The 20254-nt window shown below is 41.0% G+C and overlaps 2 protein-coding genes across 8 annotated transcripts in view; one reads left to right on the top strand and one right to left on the bottom strand.

Moving 5' to 3' along the window:
* Positions 1-322: 322 nt before the first annotated feature.
* EPM2AIP1 (EPM2A interacting protein 1) lies at positions 323-8203 on the bottom strand. Its single transcript, XM_026496706.4, has one exon. The coding sequence runs from the start codon at positions 8059-8061 to the stop codon at positions 6235-6237; it is 1827 nt and encodes a 608-aa protein (XP_026352491.1). The 5' UTR covers positions 8062-8203; the 3' UTR covers positions 323-6234.
* A 107-nt stretch (positions 8204-8310) lies between these two features.
* Positions 8311-20254, top strand: part of MLH1 (mutL homolog 1) — a 43054-nt gene continuing 31110 nt past the window's right edge. For 3 of the 7 annotated variants that reach the window (XR_008960682.1, XM_026496703.4, XM_044383288.3), the window contains exons 1-6: positions 8479-8653; positions 10468-10558; positions 12834-12932; positions 15764-15837; positions 17621-17693; positions 18847-18938. Coding sequence is in view for 3 of the 7 variants with exons in the window: in XM_026496703.4 (XP_026352488.2) it covers positions 8538-8653; positions 10468-10558; positions 12834-12932; positions 15764-15837; positions 17621-17693; positions 18847-18938 (545 nt within the window). In the remaining 4 variants the exon portion in view is untranslated. Of the gene's footprint in view, positions 8654-8712; positions 9648-10467; positions 10559-12833; positions 12933-15763; positions 15838-17620; positions 17694-18846; positions 18939-20254 lie in introns of those variants that run through there. The other 4 variants (XM_057316052.1, XM_048216283.2, XM_048216284.2 and 1 more) reach the window with 4 other exon arrangements.

Raw genomic sequence — 20254 nt, 5'->3', positions numbered from 1 at the left:
CTGAAGGATACAAGGGAAGACAGGGTAGGAAGAACAAGGGTTACATGGGGGTGCAGATCATGCAGGGCTCTGCAGACCACAATAAAGATGTTGGATTTTATTCTAATTAGAATACTAAGTCATTGGAGGATTTTGAGCAGAGGACTGGCATGGTCTGATTTATATTTTTACAATAGGGATCACTCTGGTTGCTGTATGAATAATTACAGGCAAAAAGTGGAATGATCTGTTTTTAATGAATATCTTTAAAAGCCTTTAAAGATACAACAGAGTATACTGAGAGAAATGGGTGCACATGTTCACTGAAAGACAGATACGAAAATGTTTATAGCAACTTTATTCATAATAACCACAAACTGGAAACAACCAAAATTTCCATCAACAGTAGAACAGATTTATAAATTGCAGTACAGTCGTACAATGGAATACTGCACAGAAGTAAAAAATGCTGCTACATGCAACGTGGATGAGTCACATAGTATTGAACAAAAGACACAAGAGCACATATAATTATTACATTTACATGAAGCTTTAAAAAGACAAAAGTAAACTCTGGTGATAAAGGCCAGAACAGTGTTATCTGTGTGCAGGAGGGACATGAGGGCATCTGCTGGGGTGCTAAAATGTTCGGTATCTTGGAGGGGTTCAAGGGTGTATATAAAAACCCACTGAGGCATACATTTAATATTTACACACTTTACTGAATATGTTTTACCTCAATAAAAATATTTTTAAAGAAATTAGATAAATGGAGAGATATAACCATGTGTTAATCTAGTGTCATCTTCCAAGTATTTCTGGTTTTCTTCTGAGGCACATGGAAGGATTAGAGTCTTCCTAGAACTTTGGTGTGGCCGTGGGATTTGTTTTGGGCAGTGAAAGTGCTTTACGGGCCTCTAAGTGATTTGCTGCATTTTTTTTCATTTCCCAAAATAAGCAGCCACACCGTACATGATATCTGGCTAACCTGAGTCCCAGAATGAGAACAACTTAGAGCAGGGATCGGTGAGCATTTTCTGTGGGGTCACATAGTAAATATTTTAGACTCTGTGGGTTGTACACACTCTTTGTCACAGCTATTCAATTCTGCCATCATAGAGCAAAAGCAGCCATAGATATAAATAAGTGGGCAAGGCTGTCTTCCAATAAAACTTTATTTATAGAAACAGGCAACAGGATGGATTTTGCCTGTGGACTGTAGTTTGTTGACCCCTGACCTCGAGCGAAGTCCCTAGCCAAGTTGCAAGAGAGAAGTTTCCGAGGCATTGAGATTTTGCTGTTGCTACTGTGACAACCTCACCTATCCTTACATAGAAATTGGCTCCTTTTTTAAAAAACTCAACATACTACACACTGGCTTAGTTGGTAGGCGTTCAGGAAATTGCTATTGGAGGATGGAAGAAATAACTTATGGGAGCAACTCATGTTATGGAGTGGTGAAACTATCTCCTGGGAAAACCTGGAAGGCACAGAATCTACCCTTTACTGAAGGGGGGTGGGGAGTAAAAAAACACATTTTTTTGTTTTTTATGGTTGCTGTTGGCTGCATTTGACAAAATGTGTAAGAAAGAGAGGACCTCAGAATTCATCAATTTGCAAGCAGAAATGAAAGGGGGTAGAGTTCATAAATTCGAGTACTTATTGGATAGGATGAGGCTACTTCTCTATCACGAAAAGATAAAACTGAGAAATTCTTTAATCCAAAGGATTAAAGAAACCCATTAACACCCAGTTTTGCAGCAAGGATCACTGGATGACTATCATACCAACTATTAAGATTTCTGGATGAGTTAATGTGCCTCAGACTAAAAGTCCAACTTAGTATAACACTGGCTAATCCCTTAAGTTGGACAAAATGGCTCAAGAAAAAAGACTATGGGTATAGTTCTTCCACGAATCCCAAAAGCCCTGGTTACCCAAAAATTAAGTTCAGAGACATGTGAACAAGAAAGCAAAGAAATACAGCAAATCTAAGAAGTACACCTTGACTACATGTCACTTTTGGTTCCTTGGAGAAGTGATAAGGATATTCTGTAGGCAAGAAAGCAAGAGAACTGGGTATCTAGGGACCAGGAAGACCAAGTCATTCCTCTAATATTTTATTAAATTTACTTACTTTTAAATCCCAGAAGAGCCAGAAATCATCTGTAAAGAAAAGTAGCAAGTAAATAAATAGTATGCCATTTTCTTCTAGGATTGATACTTTACAAAAGGAAAATGAGTATTTTAAACGGCATTATCTTTTTCTGATACTGAGTGTAACTTTTTAATTACCAAAGTATTGTTTTAGTCCACTAAATAGTTGTTCAATCTGTTTCACTAGGTTCCTTTGCAAGTCTACCTTTGGAAATAAGAAAAAAAAAAAAAGAAAGAAAAAAGAAAGGTCAAAAAGAAAAGAAAGAAAAGAAATTAAGACTTCTAAATAAAGGAGGTAAAGACTTAATATTCCATAGATTTATGTAAGTATACCTGGGTTTGAATCCTCGCTTTACTACTTAAATTTACTTGGGCAAATTGCAATCTAAGTTTGTTTCCTCGACAACATTCACATAATAAAATATTTGAGCCACATACCAAGCACTGAGCTAAATTCTGGGAATACAATTCCCTAGTCACAAAGAACTTAGTTTCATTTCTTAGTTCATAATATGTGAATAACAATTACCCAACAAGCAGGCTAAGGCAGGAAGACCTCGGTGAAGGTCAAATGAGACTATGAAAAGGCTTCAGAGATCATAAAACACTACACATATATTTATTCATCCAAACATTTATTGGAATGCCAGGCATTGTGCTAAGCACTACAGACAGAACAGCTAGCAAGGCACAGTCCCTGCCCTGGTAAAGCTTACAGTCTAGCAGTGATCAATAAGAAATAGCAACAAAATGTGCCAAGTGTATGGCTGGGAAAAGAAAAGGGTACTTAGAGAGTGCACAGTGGGGGCACCTAGTCTAGAGGGCATCAGTGAAGCCTTCCTAGAGGAAGTGGTATTTAAACTGACACCTCAAAGAGAACAGAAATTGTATCTTATCCTATGTCATGGTGAAAGCAGTGGAGAGATATGACCAGTATGTCTTTTGGAACAATCTGGCTGCAGCATAAAAAATGATCAAAATCAGAGAAAAAGAGACTAACAAGGATGCTGTTGCTATAATTTAGGTAGGCTGACAGCCTGAATCAGGATGGTAGCACTGGAGAAATGAGAAAAACTTGAGACAGTAGACCTAACACAAAGGTTTTCGCGAGTGGATGTGATGAAGGGTCACGGATAGATTGGTTTTTGGCTTGGGCTAGGGCAACTGGTAGCAGTAGTGCCATCTACTGGAAGAGGGAACAGAAGAAGAGCAGATCTGGGGGCAAGATCAGTGACATGCTATGGTGTCCACAAGTCAGCAGAGGGACTTAAGTTAGCAGTTATATAGATATATGAATTAGGAAAGGCCTAGAAAGGAGATATGAATTTGGGGGTCATTGCATACAGATGGTAACTGAAGCCATGGACAGGGATGAGAGCAACTAAGATGATGCAGAAAGTAGCTCTACAACAAAATTTTAAAATCACAAGAACACAGACATGTAAGGGATAGGGGTGCCGATGAAGCAGACTGAGAAAGCATACCTGCAGATAGTATCTACCCCTGAAGCCAACATATACAAGTACTTCAAGGAAGAGCAGTCAGTGGTGTCAGAGGGTAAGAATGCTGACGAGGATCTAGCTGGGTAGAGCAGTTTGAGTGGCACTGAGAGACTGGGAATACAGACAAATCTTTTAAGAAAACTAGTAGGAATGGGAGATAGAGGGACATAGGGTTTTTAAAAAATAGTACTTATTTTAACTATATTCACTGATACGACAGGACCAGTAACAACTATTTTGTAAAAAAAAATTTTTAAAAGACTGCCATGCAGTTACAGAATTACTTAATACAGAAAACAATAATATACACACATTTTTCTTTTTTACAAACAAGACTAGTTTATAGCAAATTCTCTACTATTTAGGGTCAGTTTTAAATCCTTAGCTTATCTCTCCCCCCAACTCAGTACTATATGACGCAAACTAGTTTTATTACCTTAAGCAAAATATATAGTGGAACTTCACAAAATGTACAAGACTTCAATATTTGAGGAACTAGGGTAGGAAAGCAGAAGCAGGTCCTCCAAACATTCTTTCAATAAAGCACTTGACATGAAAGAGAAGACTCCAAACTACTGGCAAATTACCGGTAGATTTTTTTTTCTTTGCGGGGCGGGGGGTGGGGGGGGGAGGAGTTGGTTGGTTTTTCATTGTTTTTCTTCCAGATATTTAAGCTTACTCCCTGTTCACCAAAAATCTCAACTTGACCATTTTCGATTACTAGCTTGTTAATACTTGCTCTTCTGCTCTAATTACGTTTAATAGAATAGAGCTCTTTCCTCTAGTTCAATATAAGCTACTGACTTAAAATGCTACTGTGAGCTACCAGAATCTATCAAGGACTTTACCTCATCTTACTAGGCAAACCTGGAATGTTGGAATGAGTCTCTCCTATCAAGTAGTGTCAGTTTGCCCGACCCGCCTTTCTCATTCTGCTTCTACCAGTAATTTGCCTTCTCCCTCAAAATAAAATAATCTACAATGGGGGATCTACTGGCACTTTGAAAAGGATAATTCTCCTTTGTGCCTGGCTGTCCTACGCACTGCGGGGGTGGGGGGGGTGGGGGGGGTTCCTTCGCGCCTAAATGCCAGCAGAATCCCCCCAGGTAAGACTGACAACCAAAAAAGTCCCCTATGTTTTCCAACAACCTCTGGAAAGAGGGGTTACCGCTTCTGGTTGAGAACCACTGACACAATTTTGGTTCCTGAGCTTTTATGCCATCTCTTTTGACTAAATTGTTGATCGTATCCTGGTTCCATGAATTTGCTGGATTAGTGAACAAGAATAACATGTTACAATAGTTACGACAGGACTTTAGCATAAGTTTGCAAATTGTACTTGAGATAACCTCTAAGTTGGGTCCTGCTTTTAAATCATTTTATGTATTTGGCTTTACTGTGTAAGATTTCCTTTTCATGGTTAACGTAAGTTTGGAAATTACTGTTTTTTACACAAAGCAGATGTCTCACTAGAAATACAGAATTGCTGCAATCTGTTAATAAAGCTGCTTCTTGAGAGTTAAATATTTCTACTTGTGCACTATCTTAAATATAGAATGTGTGGGACAGTTTTAAATTCTATAAATCCACTTCCAGCAGCTAACACAATCTGACGTCATATCACTCTAAAATAAAGGGTTTCCTTAAACAGGATTTCTTTATAAAGCAGTAACACCCATGCATAATAAGCTAAAATATCTCACACCTCCTGATCCTGGAGGGCAATAATCTTATTCTGTCATACTTTTTTGACAGGGCCAAACTTCTATCTGGAGTAGAATAAAGAATTACTAATGGGCAATCATTAAGATTCTATACTTACCGTAGTCCTTTAATAGGCAAGCTGATAAAACAGCACCCAACTGTGAAAAATTCAGGGGAGACCCCCCCAGTAACTGGATAGTCTGATCTCCAAAATGCAGGAAGCCTCCTAAACCAGCAATTTAAAAATAATTCTTAACTCCTCTGACTAAAATTTTGTATAATTATTTTCTTCTATTAGTAATATTATCGCTAGGGCAGGTTGGGGGGGTGAGGGAGGAAATCGGTCAGTATTGACTTCAGACTCAGAAAAATGTTAAAAAAAAATATAGTCTCAAACATTTTGATAGTTAGACAAAATACCTCCACTGTATGTACGTTTTTCCTTCTCAGAAACTTCTGAACTTGCTATGTGAGTTTCTGCAAACTGGCTCAAACATACATTTAAGGAGTTGATAACTTCAGACCATATGCATCAGAATTTTAACACTTTGTTAAAATAACACCTAAAATTTCTTTAAAACATCTGAAAAACAGACTTCTAATTCAACTCACATTATCAGTACTGAACTTCTTTAAAAACAATATCATAAAAGCAAAAGACAATGACTTTGTCATTAAATTAAATTTTAAAAAAGGTGTTTGCATGTCTCAGTCCCATGCTGCCTCTTGAGATGAAAAAAACATTTGTCAGAAGAATCTGAATCATGATCAATTTGGATGAATAAACTTGATGATTTGCCACAATCCAAATTAATTAACTTGAATAATCGGACAAATGTTTGCTTTTAGAATGAAATTCTCTTTGAGTGTCTCAATGTTGTACTACCAAAGCTTATGGATTGGATTCATTTCTTCCTCTCACAAGGTCATCCCAATGCGGCTCTATTTCAGTTGTGGCAATCCTAAACAGGGCGTGGAGATGCTCATCTGTCAATGGCTGGCTCAAAGTGTGTTGGTTTCGAGTCAAATATGAAAAAGCCTTTTCGCAGATTTCGTTACTATCAAACAAAGATGCCACCTTACAGGCAACCCCTTTGATAATTGGGTAAGATTCAGCAGACAATCCAGCATAGAACTGCCCCAAGTCTTTGACTCTGTATTCATTCCAGAGGTTAGTATTCGCCTGAAGTTTTGTTAGCTCCACTCTTACTGAAATAGGTGCATATTCAGGTTTAAAGTTAAAAGGATTTGCAAAAAGTTCTAAGTCCTTTTTAATGAATCTGAGGTCCTTGAAATGTCTCTCAAATTCTTTCTGTAGGCGACATATCACAACTTGATACCTATCAGGATCAAATATTTTTTGATCTTCTTTAAGATGCTGTTTAAGCTCATCAACAACTTCTCTGAAGGCAGCAAAGTGTGTTAGATTTTTTTCCTCAATATGTCTCTGCAGTAAATTCAGCTTCACTTCAAAGGTACAGATATGGTCAAAGGCAGCAGCAGCAAAGACTTTACTGACTCTCAATAGTTCACTGAGTTCTCGAAGGTGGTCCATAATATCCACCAGGAAGCCAAAGTCACACAGCCATTGCTTGTCTGTGAAATGGACCGTTGTTGCCCCTATTGAAACCAAGAATGCTTCTATCTCTTTTCTCAGGGAAAATATTAGTTTTAAAGTTTTCCCTCTTCTAAGCCAATTGTTCAGACATCGTCCATTAACCCTTTCGCCATGCTCTGATTCAGATTCAGTTAGTAAAGCCTGAAATTCGGGGCGCCTAACGCCTCTGGTCTTAATCAAAACTATCCATTCTGATATAGTATTTATGATCTGATTCACGTCTACATCGTAGGAGCTCAAGAGTTCCAAGTGCAGAAATCCTGAATAATGGATAACATTCCAACAGTTGGGGCTTACAGCCTTTTCCCTCATGTATGACACTAGTCCTGAGTTCTCACCAATCATCCTCAGTGTGTGGGTCGTGGTTAGTCCAACCATTCGCTGCAAGCTAAGCCCTGCTGTCTGCAGGGCCTCAAGGATTGCCGCCATAAGAGCACCAACACTGAAGTGACGAGTCAGGTTGATTATGGTCAGAAGCTCTTCTTGCACCTCCAAGTCCTGGCCCACGCCGCGGACAAAGACCAGGAGGTAGTTCTCATAGGCCACAAAGGCCTGGTCGTCCAAGGCAAGGGAATAGGCTTTAAAGTCCTTGGCTCTGTTAAAAAGCTGACTGCGTAGATTCTTGTTAATGTTCAGGACCCTCTGCCGCGTGATCTCTGGAGATAAATCAATGCCATCCAGAACGCTTACGTGTTCGGGCAGTACATCCCTCAGCATCACCTCCATGCACTGGTACACAAAGTCCCCCTCACCCCAGCCGCGACCCTTCAAGGCCAAGAGGCGGGCGAGCCCGAGGCCTGCACGAGCAGCTCTCTCCTCGGGAGTGAGCGGGGCGACCACGGGCAAGTCGCCCTGCCGCAGACGCTCCACTAGGGCCGCGCGCTCGCCCTCCGCCACATACCGCTCGTAGTAGTCGTGCTCGGCCTCGTAGTGGCGCCTGACGTCGCGTTCGCGGGTGGCTACAACGAGGCGGCGACAGACCAGGCACAGGGCCCCTTCGCCCTCCGGAGGCTCCACCACCAAGTAACGCTGGGTCCACTCGGTCCGGAAAACCCGAGATTCGTCGACTTCCATTTTGCTCCTCTTGGGCGTCATCCACATTTTACTGCAGGCCACAAGAAAAGGGCCGACCTCCGAGAGGCCGCAAGGAGAGGGGAGGAGCAGGAGCAGGAGCAAGCACCTCCTCCGCTCTGCGCCAAATCACCCCAGCAGGGGGACACCAACCTCCGGCTACGCCACCTGCGTTCCTATTGGCTGGAGATTTCGTATTCCCTAGCCCAGGAAGGAGCCAATGGAGAGAGCGGGCAGCGCGCAGGCGCATACCCTTCTAACTGGTGGCCTGAAGTCGGGCTCTAGGGAGGGACCAAGAGACCCAGGAACCCGCGGACTTAAGAAACTTGACTGGCATCCAGCTGTCCAATCAATAGCTTCCTTCGGAAAGCGGCTGCCGCGGGAAGGTGGGACAAGACCGCGTAAACAGAGTCGGTGAAAAGACGTGAGCACCAAGCCCTGAGGTGATTGGCTGAAGACACTTCCGGTGAGCATCTCCACGTAACTTAGGCTCCTCTGGCGCCAAAATGTCGCTCGTAGCGGGGGTTATTCGGCGGTTGGACGAGACAGTGGTGAACCGCATCGCGGCAGGGGAAGTTATCCAGCGGCCGGCTAATGCCATCAAGGAGATGATTGAGAACTGGTAGGGAGGAAGTTGGAGCCGGGCTTCCTTATTAGCTACGACTTAACAGGCCTGTCTTCAGGATGGCGCGCGGATACGCCTCCCTGCCCCGAGCGGAGGCGTGTACGGCGCATGCCCACGGCGCCGGAGGCCTCGTGGGTCCTGCCATCTTCCTTCCCGAGTACCGCGAGTTTGTGACTGCTCTCGCGAGACTTTAGTAGGGTTGTTGGGTCCAAGTGGAGGGCTACGTTGTATTGTTTTAATGGCGCCATTAGTTAAGGGAAATACTTTAAAATTATATGTACAGAAGGTGCAAAATTTTAAATGCATAAAAATTTTCGGGGGGACGATCTCCATTCATACTTCAGAGGGTACCGTATTATGCGTGTTAACGTTTCTTGCTTATTCCAAAAATAACCCATGAACTTTCAAGAATGCAATTCATTTGATTTTTTATTCCAAATAAGTTATCGAGATTTTAGGACAGGCCGATGGATTTTGTCTGGGTTTAACTTATGATTGCTGTGTTGCCAAATTAGTGACCCAGCTTAGTGTTTTCCTCTCCTTTACCTTTTTTGGGGAGGGACACATCGAAGATACCTGATTTCATGGGGTATCCCGTGGATTCTAATGTTTTAGAAGTGTCAGACAGTGTGGAAGGAAGAGGTTAAAAATCTGGGTATAAACTTCAAAAAGACATACTCATGATGTACCTAAACGTTACCTTCGTGTTGAAATCAATTGATGTTAATAAAATAAATACACGAAAAGAACAACATGAGCTAAGAATGGTGGGTTTGTAAGGAGATTGATTGTGAAAGCATAAACAACCACTCAGGGTAATGGGACTAAAAGAACAGGGCAGAAGGGACCACTGAGGTAAAGGAACAGAATTAGGAGGTAGACAAAAGAAGCGGGGAACCTGGGAACGGTTTCTCCTTTCACCTATTGGAAAGGCCGGCTTTTGTTTCTACAATGTTAGAATTCACTGACAGAACAACTTGGACCTATTACGGTAATGCGCCAGACTACTGCACAACCAAACTGAACATATTAGCTAAGTGCTTTATAATTAGTTCTATGGGCAGGGATTTTGTGTGGAGTCCAGTTATGCTCTTTTTAGAATGTGAACCAAGATAGCTAATACAACTTCAATTCAAGGGTTTCTGAGAAAGACCTTTAATGTTTAAGTAACTTATTGTCTGATTTTTGAGGAAAGAAGTTTCTGTGTGAAGAGCAGATTACTTTTCTTTCTCATGCAGCCACAGACTGAATTTGTTTTCTGTAGCCCACGCTCTCTGTGATTGTTGGCTACTCTTTGAAAGTACAAAAGATTTCTTGGCTTCTCAAAGAACTTTGTGCATTGTCATCTTTTTTGCTTTTCCCCAACAAAACGTATTTTCTTAAAAGGGAATACATAGTAGAAAAACAAATTTATGATTTTTTTGATATGGCATCTCATTAGGGTCACTTGGGAACCTGAGACTGAATAAAGTTGAAGTAATAAATGGCAAAATCAGTTGAGAAGAGGGTAAGAAATAGGCATGTGGTAAAAGGATCCTACTTTTAACTTCACTTTCTTTCCCAGAGGAACAGAAGTGGTGTTTAATGTCTTATTGGAAATGATGATTACCTCCTTCTGCCTCTCTCTTCTCCCTTTCTCTCACAGCATGTAAACTCATTACAGTGTAGTCACAGAGCCTATAAAACAGAGGGAAAAACACACTAAACAGTCTTGTATTTATCTGGAATTTGTTCTACCTTGGCTTATATTAAAATATATATATTAAAATAGTTGCAGAATAATAAAAATTTTTTTCTGTTTAATTTGCCAGTTTAGATGCAAAATCCACCAGTATCCAAGTGGTTGTTAAAGAGGGAGGCCTCAAGTTGATTCAGATCCAAGACAATGGCACTGGGATCAGGGTAAGTAAAACCTCAGAGGAGCAGGCTATTTGTGTGCTTTGTGGGGTGTATCTAACAGGAAGTGATAGAGCCTTTCCCTGTTCGGGAAACTCTGGGCTTTTGTGGATGGGATATTTAACTCAAATTTTCAGTACCGATGATAAATATATTTGGAATACATATTCTAAGCTGGACACTATTCAGGAAAATAAGGTCAAGGAGAGAGTTATGAGGCTGCTTAAAGGATGAATGTTCTGCGCTGACAGAACATGTAAACACCATGAAATGGAAGCCCGCTTGACTTGTTTAAAGACCAGCAAGGAGGCCAGTGTGTCTAACAGGGTGAGGGAGTGGAATAATAGCTGGAGATGAAGTCTGCGAGAGAAGTAGGCTGGTCACGTAGGACCTTGTGGGCCATTGTAAAATCTTTGAGTTTTACTCTGAATAAGGTGGGATACTATTAAAGGGTTTTGAGCAAAGAGGTGACATAGTTTGGTGAGTTTTATAGGAACCCTTTTGTCTAGAATATGGAAGATAGACTGTAGCAGGACAGGACCGAGGCAGTGAGAGGGCTCTTGGAGCAGTCCAGGAGAAGGGTGACCATGACTTGGACCAGTTTGGTTGCAGTAGAGAGGCAAGAATCAATGAGATTCTGCATTGATTATGAACACAGAGCTCTCAGAATTTGCTGATGCATGGTGTAAGAGAAAAAGGAGTCAAGAATGATTTCAAGGTTTTGACCTGTGCAAAATGGCAGAGTTGCCATTTACTAGTGGGAAAGCCAATGGAAAAAACACACTTGAGGGCAGATGAGAAATTTGTTTGGGGGCATGGTGACCTTGAGATGGCTCTTAGTTGAGTAAGCGTATGAGTCTGGAGGGCAGCATAGAGGTTTGGACTGGGGAGATAAAAATTTGGTATATTGCCTTTTGATGGTATTAGAAACCATGAGACTCCCATGAAAAGGTGCTGAACATACCAAGTCGTTAGGGAAATAAGAATAAAAGTAACAATGACCAACCACCATTTGACGTCTATTAGGATGGCTATTCTAAAAACAGTAAAATAAAATAACAAGTGTTATAAAGAATATAGAGAAATTAGGGTCGCCTGGGTGGCTCAGTCGTTAAGCGTCTGCCTTCGGCTCAGGGCGTGGCCCCACATCAGGCTCCTCCGCTGGGAGCCTGCTTCTTCCTCTCCCACTCCCCCTGCTTGTGTTCCCTCTCTTGCTGCCTGTCTCTCTCTCTCTGTCAAATAAATAAATAAAATCTTTAAAAAAAAAAAAAGAATATAGAGAAATTAGAACCCTTGTGCGTTTGCTGGTGGGAATGTAAATAGTGTAGCCACCGTGGAAAATAGTATGGTGATTCTTGAAAAAATTAAACCGAATTACCATGCAATTCAGTAGAACTTGTGAGTGTATACTACAAGGAATTGAAAGCAAGGTCTTGAAGAGCTTTGTCCCCCCATGTTCATAGCAACATATTCACAATAGCCAAAGCTTGAAGCAGCCCAGGGTTCCAGAGATGAGTGGATTTAAAAATGTGATTTATACACATAATGGAGTATTATTCAGCCTTATTGAGGATTGAAATTCAGACACATGCTGCAATGTGCATGAACCGTGAAGACATTATGTTAGGTGAAGTAAGCCAGTCACAAAAGGACAAATATTGTATGTTTCCTCGTCTAAGAGGTACCTAGAGTAGTCCCATTCATAGAAGGTAGAATGGTGGTTGCAAGGGGCTTGGGGGAGGGGAGGATGGAGAGTTATCGCTTAATGGGGACAGAGTTTCCGTTTGGAAGGATGAAAGAGTTCGGGAGATGGATAGTGGTGATGGTTAAACGACAGTGCAGTGTATTTACGGCCACAGAACTGTACACTTAAAAATAGTGAAGTTTGTTATGTATGTTTTACTGTAATTAAATGCCTCTGTAGATTTTTAATAAAGAAGTTTTCTAATAATAATAATGATTTTTATAAAATTCATGTGGGTGGAGAACTCCTCAAGAGAGTGAGTGTAGACAGCAAAGAGGTCCAAGGCTGGAGTCCTGGGTTACTCTGCAATCAGAGATGAGCCTGAACCAGCAAATGCAGATGAGAAATGTGACTCGTGAGAGAGAAGGGAGACCAGGACAGTGTGGCATTCTGGATGCCACATGAGGAAGTTACTGCTGATTTTAAAATTCATCCCCTAAGAGGGGTTTCTTCTTGAATTCACTCCAGAGAAGGGAAATTCAAGATTTGGTAAAAATGAATAACATAATTATTTACTTATTTTTTGGTATCTTCTAGAAAGAAGATCTGGATATTGTGTGTGAGAGGTTCACTACAAGTAAACTGCAGTCCTTTGAGGATTTAGCTAGTATTTCTACCTATGGCTTTCGGGGTGAGGTAAGCTAAAGATTAAAGAAATGTGTGAAGTATCCTTCTATGATGACATTTCTGCCATTTGTCAACATATGTTTCTCAACAGGTAAATAAGATGTGATTCTTTTTACTTGTTAAATATATGTAAATCAAACAAACTTAGTTAAATTTCACTTTCGAGAATCAAGGATTGTTCATAAGTACTTAACACAATGAAAACTGTTTTATCTACAGATACAACCTCCTTCCAAGATGTTAGGTGTCTTTTGATGGAGAATGCAACACCACCCACAAAGCTTTTTTGTCAAATTATCAAATGCGAATCTGTTTAATGCTTACTAAGTGCTCGTACTGGGAAAATATAGGAGGCAAGGGAGCGTGGTAAATGATACAGAGATTAGGAAGCCACATGATAAAAGTCTTGTTTGTTTCCTTCAACAAACTGCAAGGAAGAAAAGTGGAGAAGGAAACAAAAACCTGTAGATTGAAAGAGGCTTGGGGCACCCAAGTGGCTCAGTTGGTTAAGTGTCTGACTCTTGATTTCAACTCAGGTCATGATCTCAAGTTCATGAGATCAAGCCCCAGCTGGGGCTCTACACTGGGCTTGGAGTCTGCTTAAGAGTTTCTTTCCCTCTCCCTCTGCCCCCACCCCACCCCTGTCATGCTCTCTCTTGCTTTCTCTAAAGAAAAAAAAAAAAGAGGCTTAAGAAGCACATGAACCAGCTCCTTGGATCCTGATTTGAGCAAACTGAAAAAAATTTTTGAGACAGATAATTTGAACACATTGGTCAGTTGATAATATTAAGAAGAAATTGTTGGAATGCCTGGGTGGCTCAGTCAGTTAAGTGGCTGGCTGACTTCGGCTCAGGTCATGATCCCCGGGTCCGGGGATCGAGCCCCACATCGGTCTCTCTGCTTGATGGGCAGCCTGCTTCTCCCTCCACCGCTTGTGCTCTCTCTTGAGTGTGCTCTTTCTCTCTCTCCAATAAATAAAATCTTAAAAAAAATAAAAAAGAAACTGATTTTCTTGGTATAAAAAATAGTATGTTTTTATTACTAGGGAGGAGTCCTTATTATTTAAAATATATATGGGAATATTTGTGAATAAAATTATGTGATGCATCGGAGGAACATACAATATAAAAAGTAGATAAAAACATTTTAATACTAAAATAGGATCTTATAATTTTATGACAATACGCTGTGGTTATCTTTTCATTCAGTATATATATAGTCCTATGTAATTTTTAATAGTTTTATTATATGAACGTACTGTAGTTTAAATGATTTCCTGTTGAACATTTATGCTTTTTGCCATTTTCTTGGTGAGTATTTATATATTCGTATACAATGTGTTTTGTTTAATTACTGTCTCAGGGTAAATTTATAGAAATAACATCCGTGGGACACCTGGGTGGCCCAGTTGGTTAAGCATCCAAGACTCTTGATTTTGGCTCAGGTCATGATCTCGGGGTTCTGGGATGGAGTATGTACTGTATATATTTAATGTCTTCCTTACACAGGTCTCAAAATCATGTGCATTTTTAATGATAAAAATTAGCTCAGTCACGTAAACTAGGGAAATCCAGCTAGGACCTGATAATCTCTGAGCCTAAGCCAAGTTCCTTATTAATGAACTAAACCTGCCATAGGTTGTGTTCATTGTCTGCTGAGATGCTGTCACACAGACCTCATCACAGTGCCTGGTTGCATTTTTATGTTCTGTGATGTCATTTTTGTGAAAGAAGAAACGGATTCCAGTGGGCTAGGAAAGCAGTCTTGGTTATAAGAGGGGAAAATGGTCATTTTTTTTCCAAATTTGTTTTTTCTTAATTAGATAATTTTAAAATTTACATTTCTAAACCTCTAAGTGCTTACAGAAAACAGTTTTGTGTATGTATGCAACATTATGTATTTGGAGTGCCCTCATTTCTGAAGGCAAGTTTTCAAATTGTTGGGAGGCAAATCATTGAGAATAATATTAAGCATGCCTGTAATTCTGCTGCCTGAATGCACTTTTTTCTAATACATCAATACTCTGGTGAGTTTCTTTGCGAAGATGTGGGTGGAGCTAAAGGGTACTATGCTAAGTGAAATAAGTCAGAGAAAGATAACTATATGATTTCCCTTATACGTGGAATTTAAGAAACAAAACAGACAAGCGAGGTAGGGGAAAAGAGAAACCAAACAGCAGACTCTTAACTACAGAAAACAAACTAATGGTTACCAGAGGAGAGGAGGTGGGGGACAATGGGTGGAACAGGTGAAGAGGATTAAGAGTACATTTACTGTGATGAGCACTGAGTAATGTATAGAATTATTGAATCACTGTATTACACACCTGAAATTAACGTAACAGTGTATGTTAACTATACTGGATTTATTTATTTTTTCTTTTTTTAAGATGTATTTATTTGAGAGAGAGCAAGAAAGTGCATGCACTTGTGTACACGGGAGCAGGGGGAGCAGCAGAGGGAGAGAGTCTCAGGCAGACTCCCTACTGAGCTTGGAGCCCATTGTGGGGCTCTGTCTCACAGCCCTGAGATCATAACTGACTGAGCCACCCAGACACCCCAACTATACTGGATTTAAAATAAATTTAAAAAATACTCTGTTGTGTTTCCTTTTGGACTTTTTCAAATATGTATTTTCCGCTTGTTCTGATAATATGCTACAAATGCAATTTGATATCCTTTTCTTAACACGTCATGAAAGTGAGGGAACAAAATGCCCATTGTTGCCATTTGCTAATACAAAATGGAAGGGATAATTTAGATCCATCTTTGTCTTTAATGGGGTGAGAGTGGGTGACCCAGCAATGCTTTTCTTTCATTTCATTTTCTTTTCTTCCTTAGGCTTTAGCCAGCATCAGCCACGTGGCTCATGTTACTATTACAACCAAAACAGCTGATGCAAAGTGCGCCTACAGGTATGGCTCAGTCTGCTTTTATTCACATATTCATCCCGAAACATGCTTTATGCCTAGATCTCAAAGTGACTCTATCTAAACACCAGTGTCATTTTTTTTGACCAAAATCTTGGGTAAGTTTCCTTTCCTTTCTATGGACTAGTGGATAATCCACAGGGATGATTATTAGGTAATAATCTTACTCCTGGATCCTTAACAGAAAATATGTGACATATAAGTGCTTACAAGCTCTATTACACAGATGTATTCTAAGTAGGTGGTAGGTGTGGATGTTATTCTGCCCCTGAGCCCTTTAGTAGGATATCACTTTGTCTGATGACAGGGCTGTGGCTGGGGTGCCAGAGGCCCACGGGTCCTTAGCTGGCTCTTGAGACCCTGGCTCCCTGCCCCACGTGCATGCCTTTGCTGGCTTGCCCTCCCACGGGGGGCTGCTGGCTCTCTGTTGTGCTGGCCCAGTCTTCAAAGGCTGACAGTTTGGAACAGAACAAAAACAGGATTTGAGGAATCAGAGGTACACCTCTGTTTTTATAAGCACTGGCCATTTGCTAGTAGAAGACAGGAGTACCTTATTTAGGAGTACCTTAAAAAGAATTTCTTTTAATCATACAGATTGTCCATAAATTAATACGGAAAATAGCTCCAACAGTGGCAGTTCTGCCTGTTTGTCAGTCTTCAGCAGACAGACGTGTAACGTAATGGAACAGGGAGCATTCCAGAGTAGACAGCACTGTTGCTAGGCGAGTTTGACGCTGTGTGAAGGATCAGAATTCCTTCTCACAGGGGCGCCTGGGTGGCTCAGTTGTTAACCATCTACCTTTGGCTCAGGGCTGATCCCAGGGTCCTGGGATCGCACCGCGCATGGGGCTCCCTGCTCCACTGGGAGCCTGCTTCTTCCTCTCCCACTCCCCCTGCTTGTGTTCCCTCTCTCGCTGCCTCTCTCTCTCTGTCAAATAAATAAATAAAATCTTAAAAAAAAAAAAATTCCTTCTAACAAAATAGGGAGATACTTGTGAATTAATGTCTTCCTAAATAGCCTGGGACAAATTCTGTTCCTTCACCACTGACATTATATTATGCTCCTGCTTATGACCGCCAATGGCTCCCCTTCTATGGTGCTATGAAATCCAGAGCCGTCCCTAAACAGCACCCACACTGTGCTCTCCATCCACCTTTCCAGCTTCTTCTCTCCACAAATTCCAGCTGCCAGGTGTTCCAAAGTTTCTGAGCTTTTATGTTTTTCTCTTCCTGGATGGTCTTCTGTGCTTTCTCTCTGAAACTCTTCCTCCCTAGAGCCCAGATAAATTGCCATCTCTTCTGTGATGCTTTCACCGCCCCCTCCCCAACCCCAAGCTGAATGTTTGCTTCTCTAGATTACTTAGCACAATGTTCTCCACGTTAGGAAAAAGTGTGTTCCCTAGATTGAGAGCTCTCCAGGGTCTTTCTTTGTTACCAGGGCCTCTACAGGCCTGTCATGTGGTAGCCCCTCCATAAATGATTACAGAATTAACCAAAAAGATGTTACTGTCACCATAGGCAATGGCAAAACTATTGCTTTGTAGCTCAAAACTCAGGCACTAAAAAGCAACATTTGCTAGAAGAAGAGGGATTTTTTTTTTTTGGTATCTAATTGGAATGATAATGGAATAGTAGAAAAAGAGGAAAATGGTGATTAAGACAGTAGATAACATAGCATTACCTTATTGTTGATATAATTTCATTTTTTACCCTTTGGGTAGATGTTCCGCTTTTTGGATATTAATAATCTCTTATATTTTCTGTTAAGAGCAAATTATTCAGATGGAAAGCTGAAAGCTCCTCCTAAACCATGTGCAGGCAATCAGGGGACCCAGATCACGGTAAGAATGGTACAAGGGAGTATAAATTGTTGACAAAGAGCTTTGTATAAATATTGAAATAAAAAATAAAATTGTCTCAAAAAAAATAAAATTATCTCTGACTTTTCAAAGTAATAATAAAATGAATCTTTGCTAGTTACTAGAAAGCTGTTTCTTTCTAAACAAGAGGACTGGTCATTGGCTTTTATGGCATGGTAGCCTGTGCGCACTCCCTCCATCTTTTTCCAGAGCCTGGGAGATTCTTGTATGGGATGGCAGAAGTCAGTGGCAAAGTAGTTGGCATTGAAAGGACCTTTAAACTTGGCTCTAGAAGACATGAGTTAGAGTCTCAGCCTTGCCACTCAGTGTTTGTGTGTCCAGAGGCAAGTTGTTCAGTGTCCCTTAACCTCACTTTTCCCATCTCTCAAATGGAACAAAGAATACCTGCCCACTCAGAGAGTGTTTGAGTAATATGATTATATCATTAATCAGAGAAAATCTAGTATGCTGCCTTATTTCTATGGTGCCACATCTGGTCTCTTCCCATTGTGTGAGCCTACAAAGCATCCTGCTGTCATGTTATGCGTCCCACCCCTCCACCTCAGCCCCAGCTAGCACACATTTCCCTGAAGGCTCTCAACCCTTGCCTTGACAAGGGAGGCAGGAGGCAGAAATGAATGCGTGCTTCTAAGTGCATGCTAAGACAGATCTGGTACATAGGATGGCCACAGTGTGATTTCCAAGAATCCCAAATGATCTCAGAAATTTTAAAAGAATTCTCAGTTTGGAAAATATGCTTGAATGCCATGTTATAGTATAATTATTTGTAAATTTACATGTTTGCTCCCACTGAATTGTGTGCCATCCTGGGTAAGACTGTGCTTTGTTGGTCTTTGTATTCCCAACACAAAGCAAAGAACCTGACCTGGAGATAGCCCCCAGTACCTATTTGAGAAATCAGTGAATGAATATGGGAAGCAGGAAAAATGCCCTTTATTTCCTTTGTTTGTTAAGGCTGACTTATCTCTTGCCCCCTCCCCCAGTCAGTGCTTGGAACTGTACGGTTGGTAAGTATAGTTGGATTCTCTGCTAGCCAGCTTTAGGTAGACAGCGTGGGTCTTTATTTCCATGTATTTCTTTGAATTTACAAGAAAAAAATCAATCTTCATTTCAGGTAGAGGACCTTTTTTACAACATATCCACGAGGAGGAAAGCTTTAAAAAATCCAAGTGAAGAATATGGGAAAATATTGGAAGTTGTTGGCAGGTACAGTCCAAAACCTGGGATCTCTCATCGTGCTTATAAACTGAGAACGGTTGGTGAGCTAGATGGAAAACAGCACATCGTATTCTAGCCTGTGGATTGTTTCTGGTCAAGGTTTAGTTGCCAGTTCTGGGCTTTCTCTCATCTCCCTGGGAGAGAGCAGTTGGTCTCTGCAGGTTTTTTGGTGGAAAGCAAAACAGATGGACTCCAGCTAACTTGAGCCCAAAAGAAATTTATTGGAAGGCTAAGAGTGGCAAGAAGTGTCAGCAGCTGCTTCCTGGAGAGAGAGAGAACCAGGCCGGCTTTGGGGATTAGATAGTGGCCCTGGTGCAGTTGTTTTCATTCTTTACTGACTCGACTCAAGGGCCTGTTTCCTGGGAGAGCACATCTGATTGGCATGGCTTGGGTCCCCCCGTCATGTGCCTCTGTCTATGGGGAGATTCCTTGATTGGCAGTCTAAGGGTTTATCAGGTGGAATGGGGAAGAGGTGGTTTCCCAAAGGAAGACTAGAGCCTGTTAAAAGAAGAAGGAGAAAGGGTTTGGGGCAGGTGAAAATAACATTATGTCCACTGGAGGCTGATTTTGTCTGGTGGTTCAGTGGATCCAGCATGGGCTCTCCAAGCCTGCACATCCTTGAATCGTAGCAGAGATCTGTTAACTATTTTTCAGTATTTCTGAAAACTCCAAAATGAATAAAACATTTGCTCCTCCTCATAAAGTGGAACAGACTTCTACATCAAGTTTCTTTGCTTTTCCCTGGAGTTGTATAAGTCACCGTCAGCATATTACCTCTTGGAAATATAGGAGTTCTAGTTGGCTCTTTTGGTTTTGGGTGTGGTCAGGTGAATTCTTAATTGTTAGCCGAATGAATGCATTTTGCTAGACACAGTCCTTCAGTTCGTGGGGCCCATGGAGGGAGGAGTAATAAATAAATAATAGCCAACTGAGAAAAGACTGGGAGATGCTGGAACAGGGCCTGGGGCCGATAAAGAAGCAGGTGAGGAGGGGATGTCTTGAGGGGCTCTGGGAGAGAATAAAAGAGTCCAGGAGTTGTAAAGTCTAGGTTCTCGAGATGCAAGCTGGACCCTAGTGGGTTTGTGAAAGTAAAACTGTAAGCAAGGAGGAAATTGTATTGAAATATCCTTGAGTCTAGTCAGAACCCTGTAAAAGCAAAAAACCCTGTTTTTTGTTTGAGTCTGCCACATTTAGCATTGATATCTCCATAAAGTCTGTGCTGGCTTATTTTCCTGTGGGTAAAATATGATAGATAGAGATATTCTTGACTGTGTTTATTTTTGTTTAAATCATGTCACCCCACT

This window comes from Ursus arctos, unplaced genomic scaffold, assembly GCF_023065955.2.
Source record: "Ursus arctos isolate Adak ecotype North America unplaced genomic scaffold, UrsArc2.0 scaffold_20, whole genome shotgun sequence".
In the NCBI taxonomy this organism is placed as follows: Eukaryota; Metazoa; Chordata; class Mammalia; order Carnivora; family Ursidae; genus Ursus; species Ursus arctos.
The sequence above is the reverse complement of the archived record's forward strand: the minus strand, read 5'-3'. Positions and strand labels throughout refer to the sequence as shown.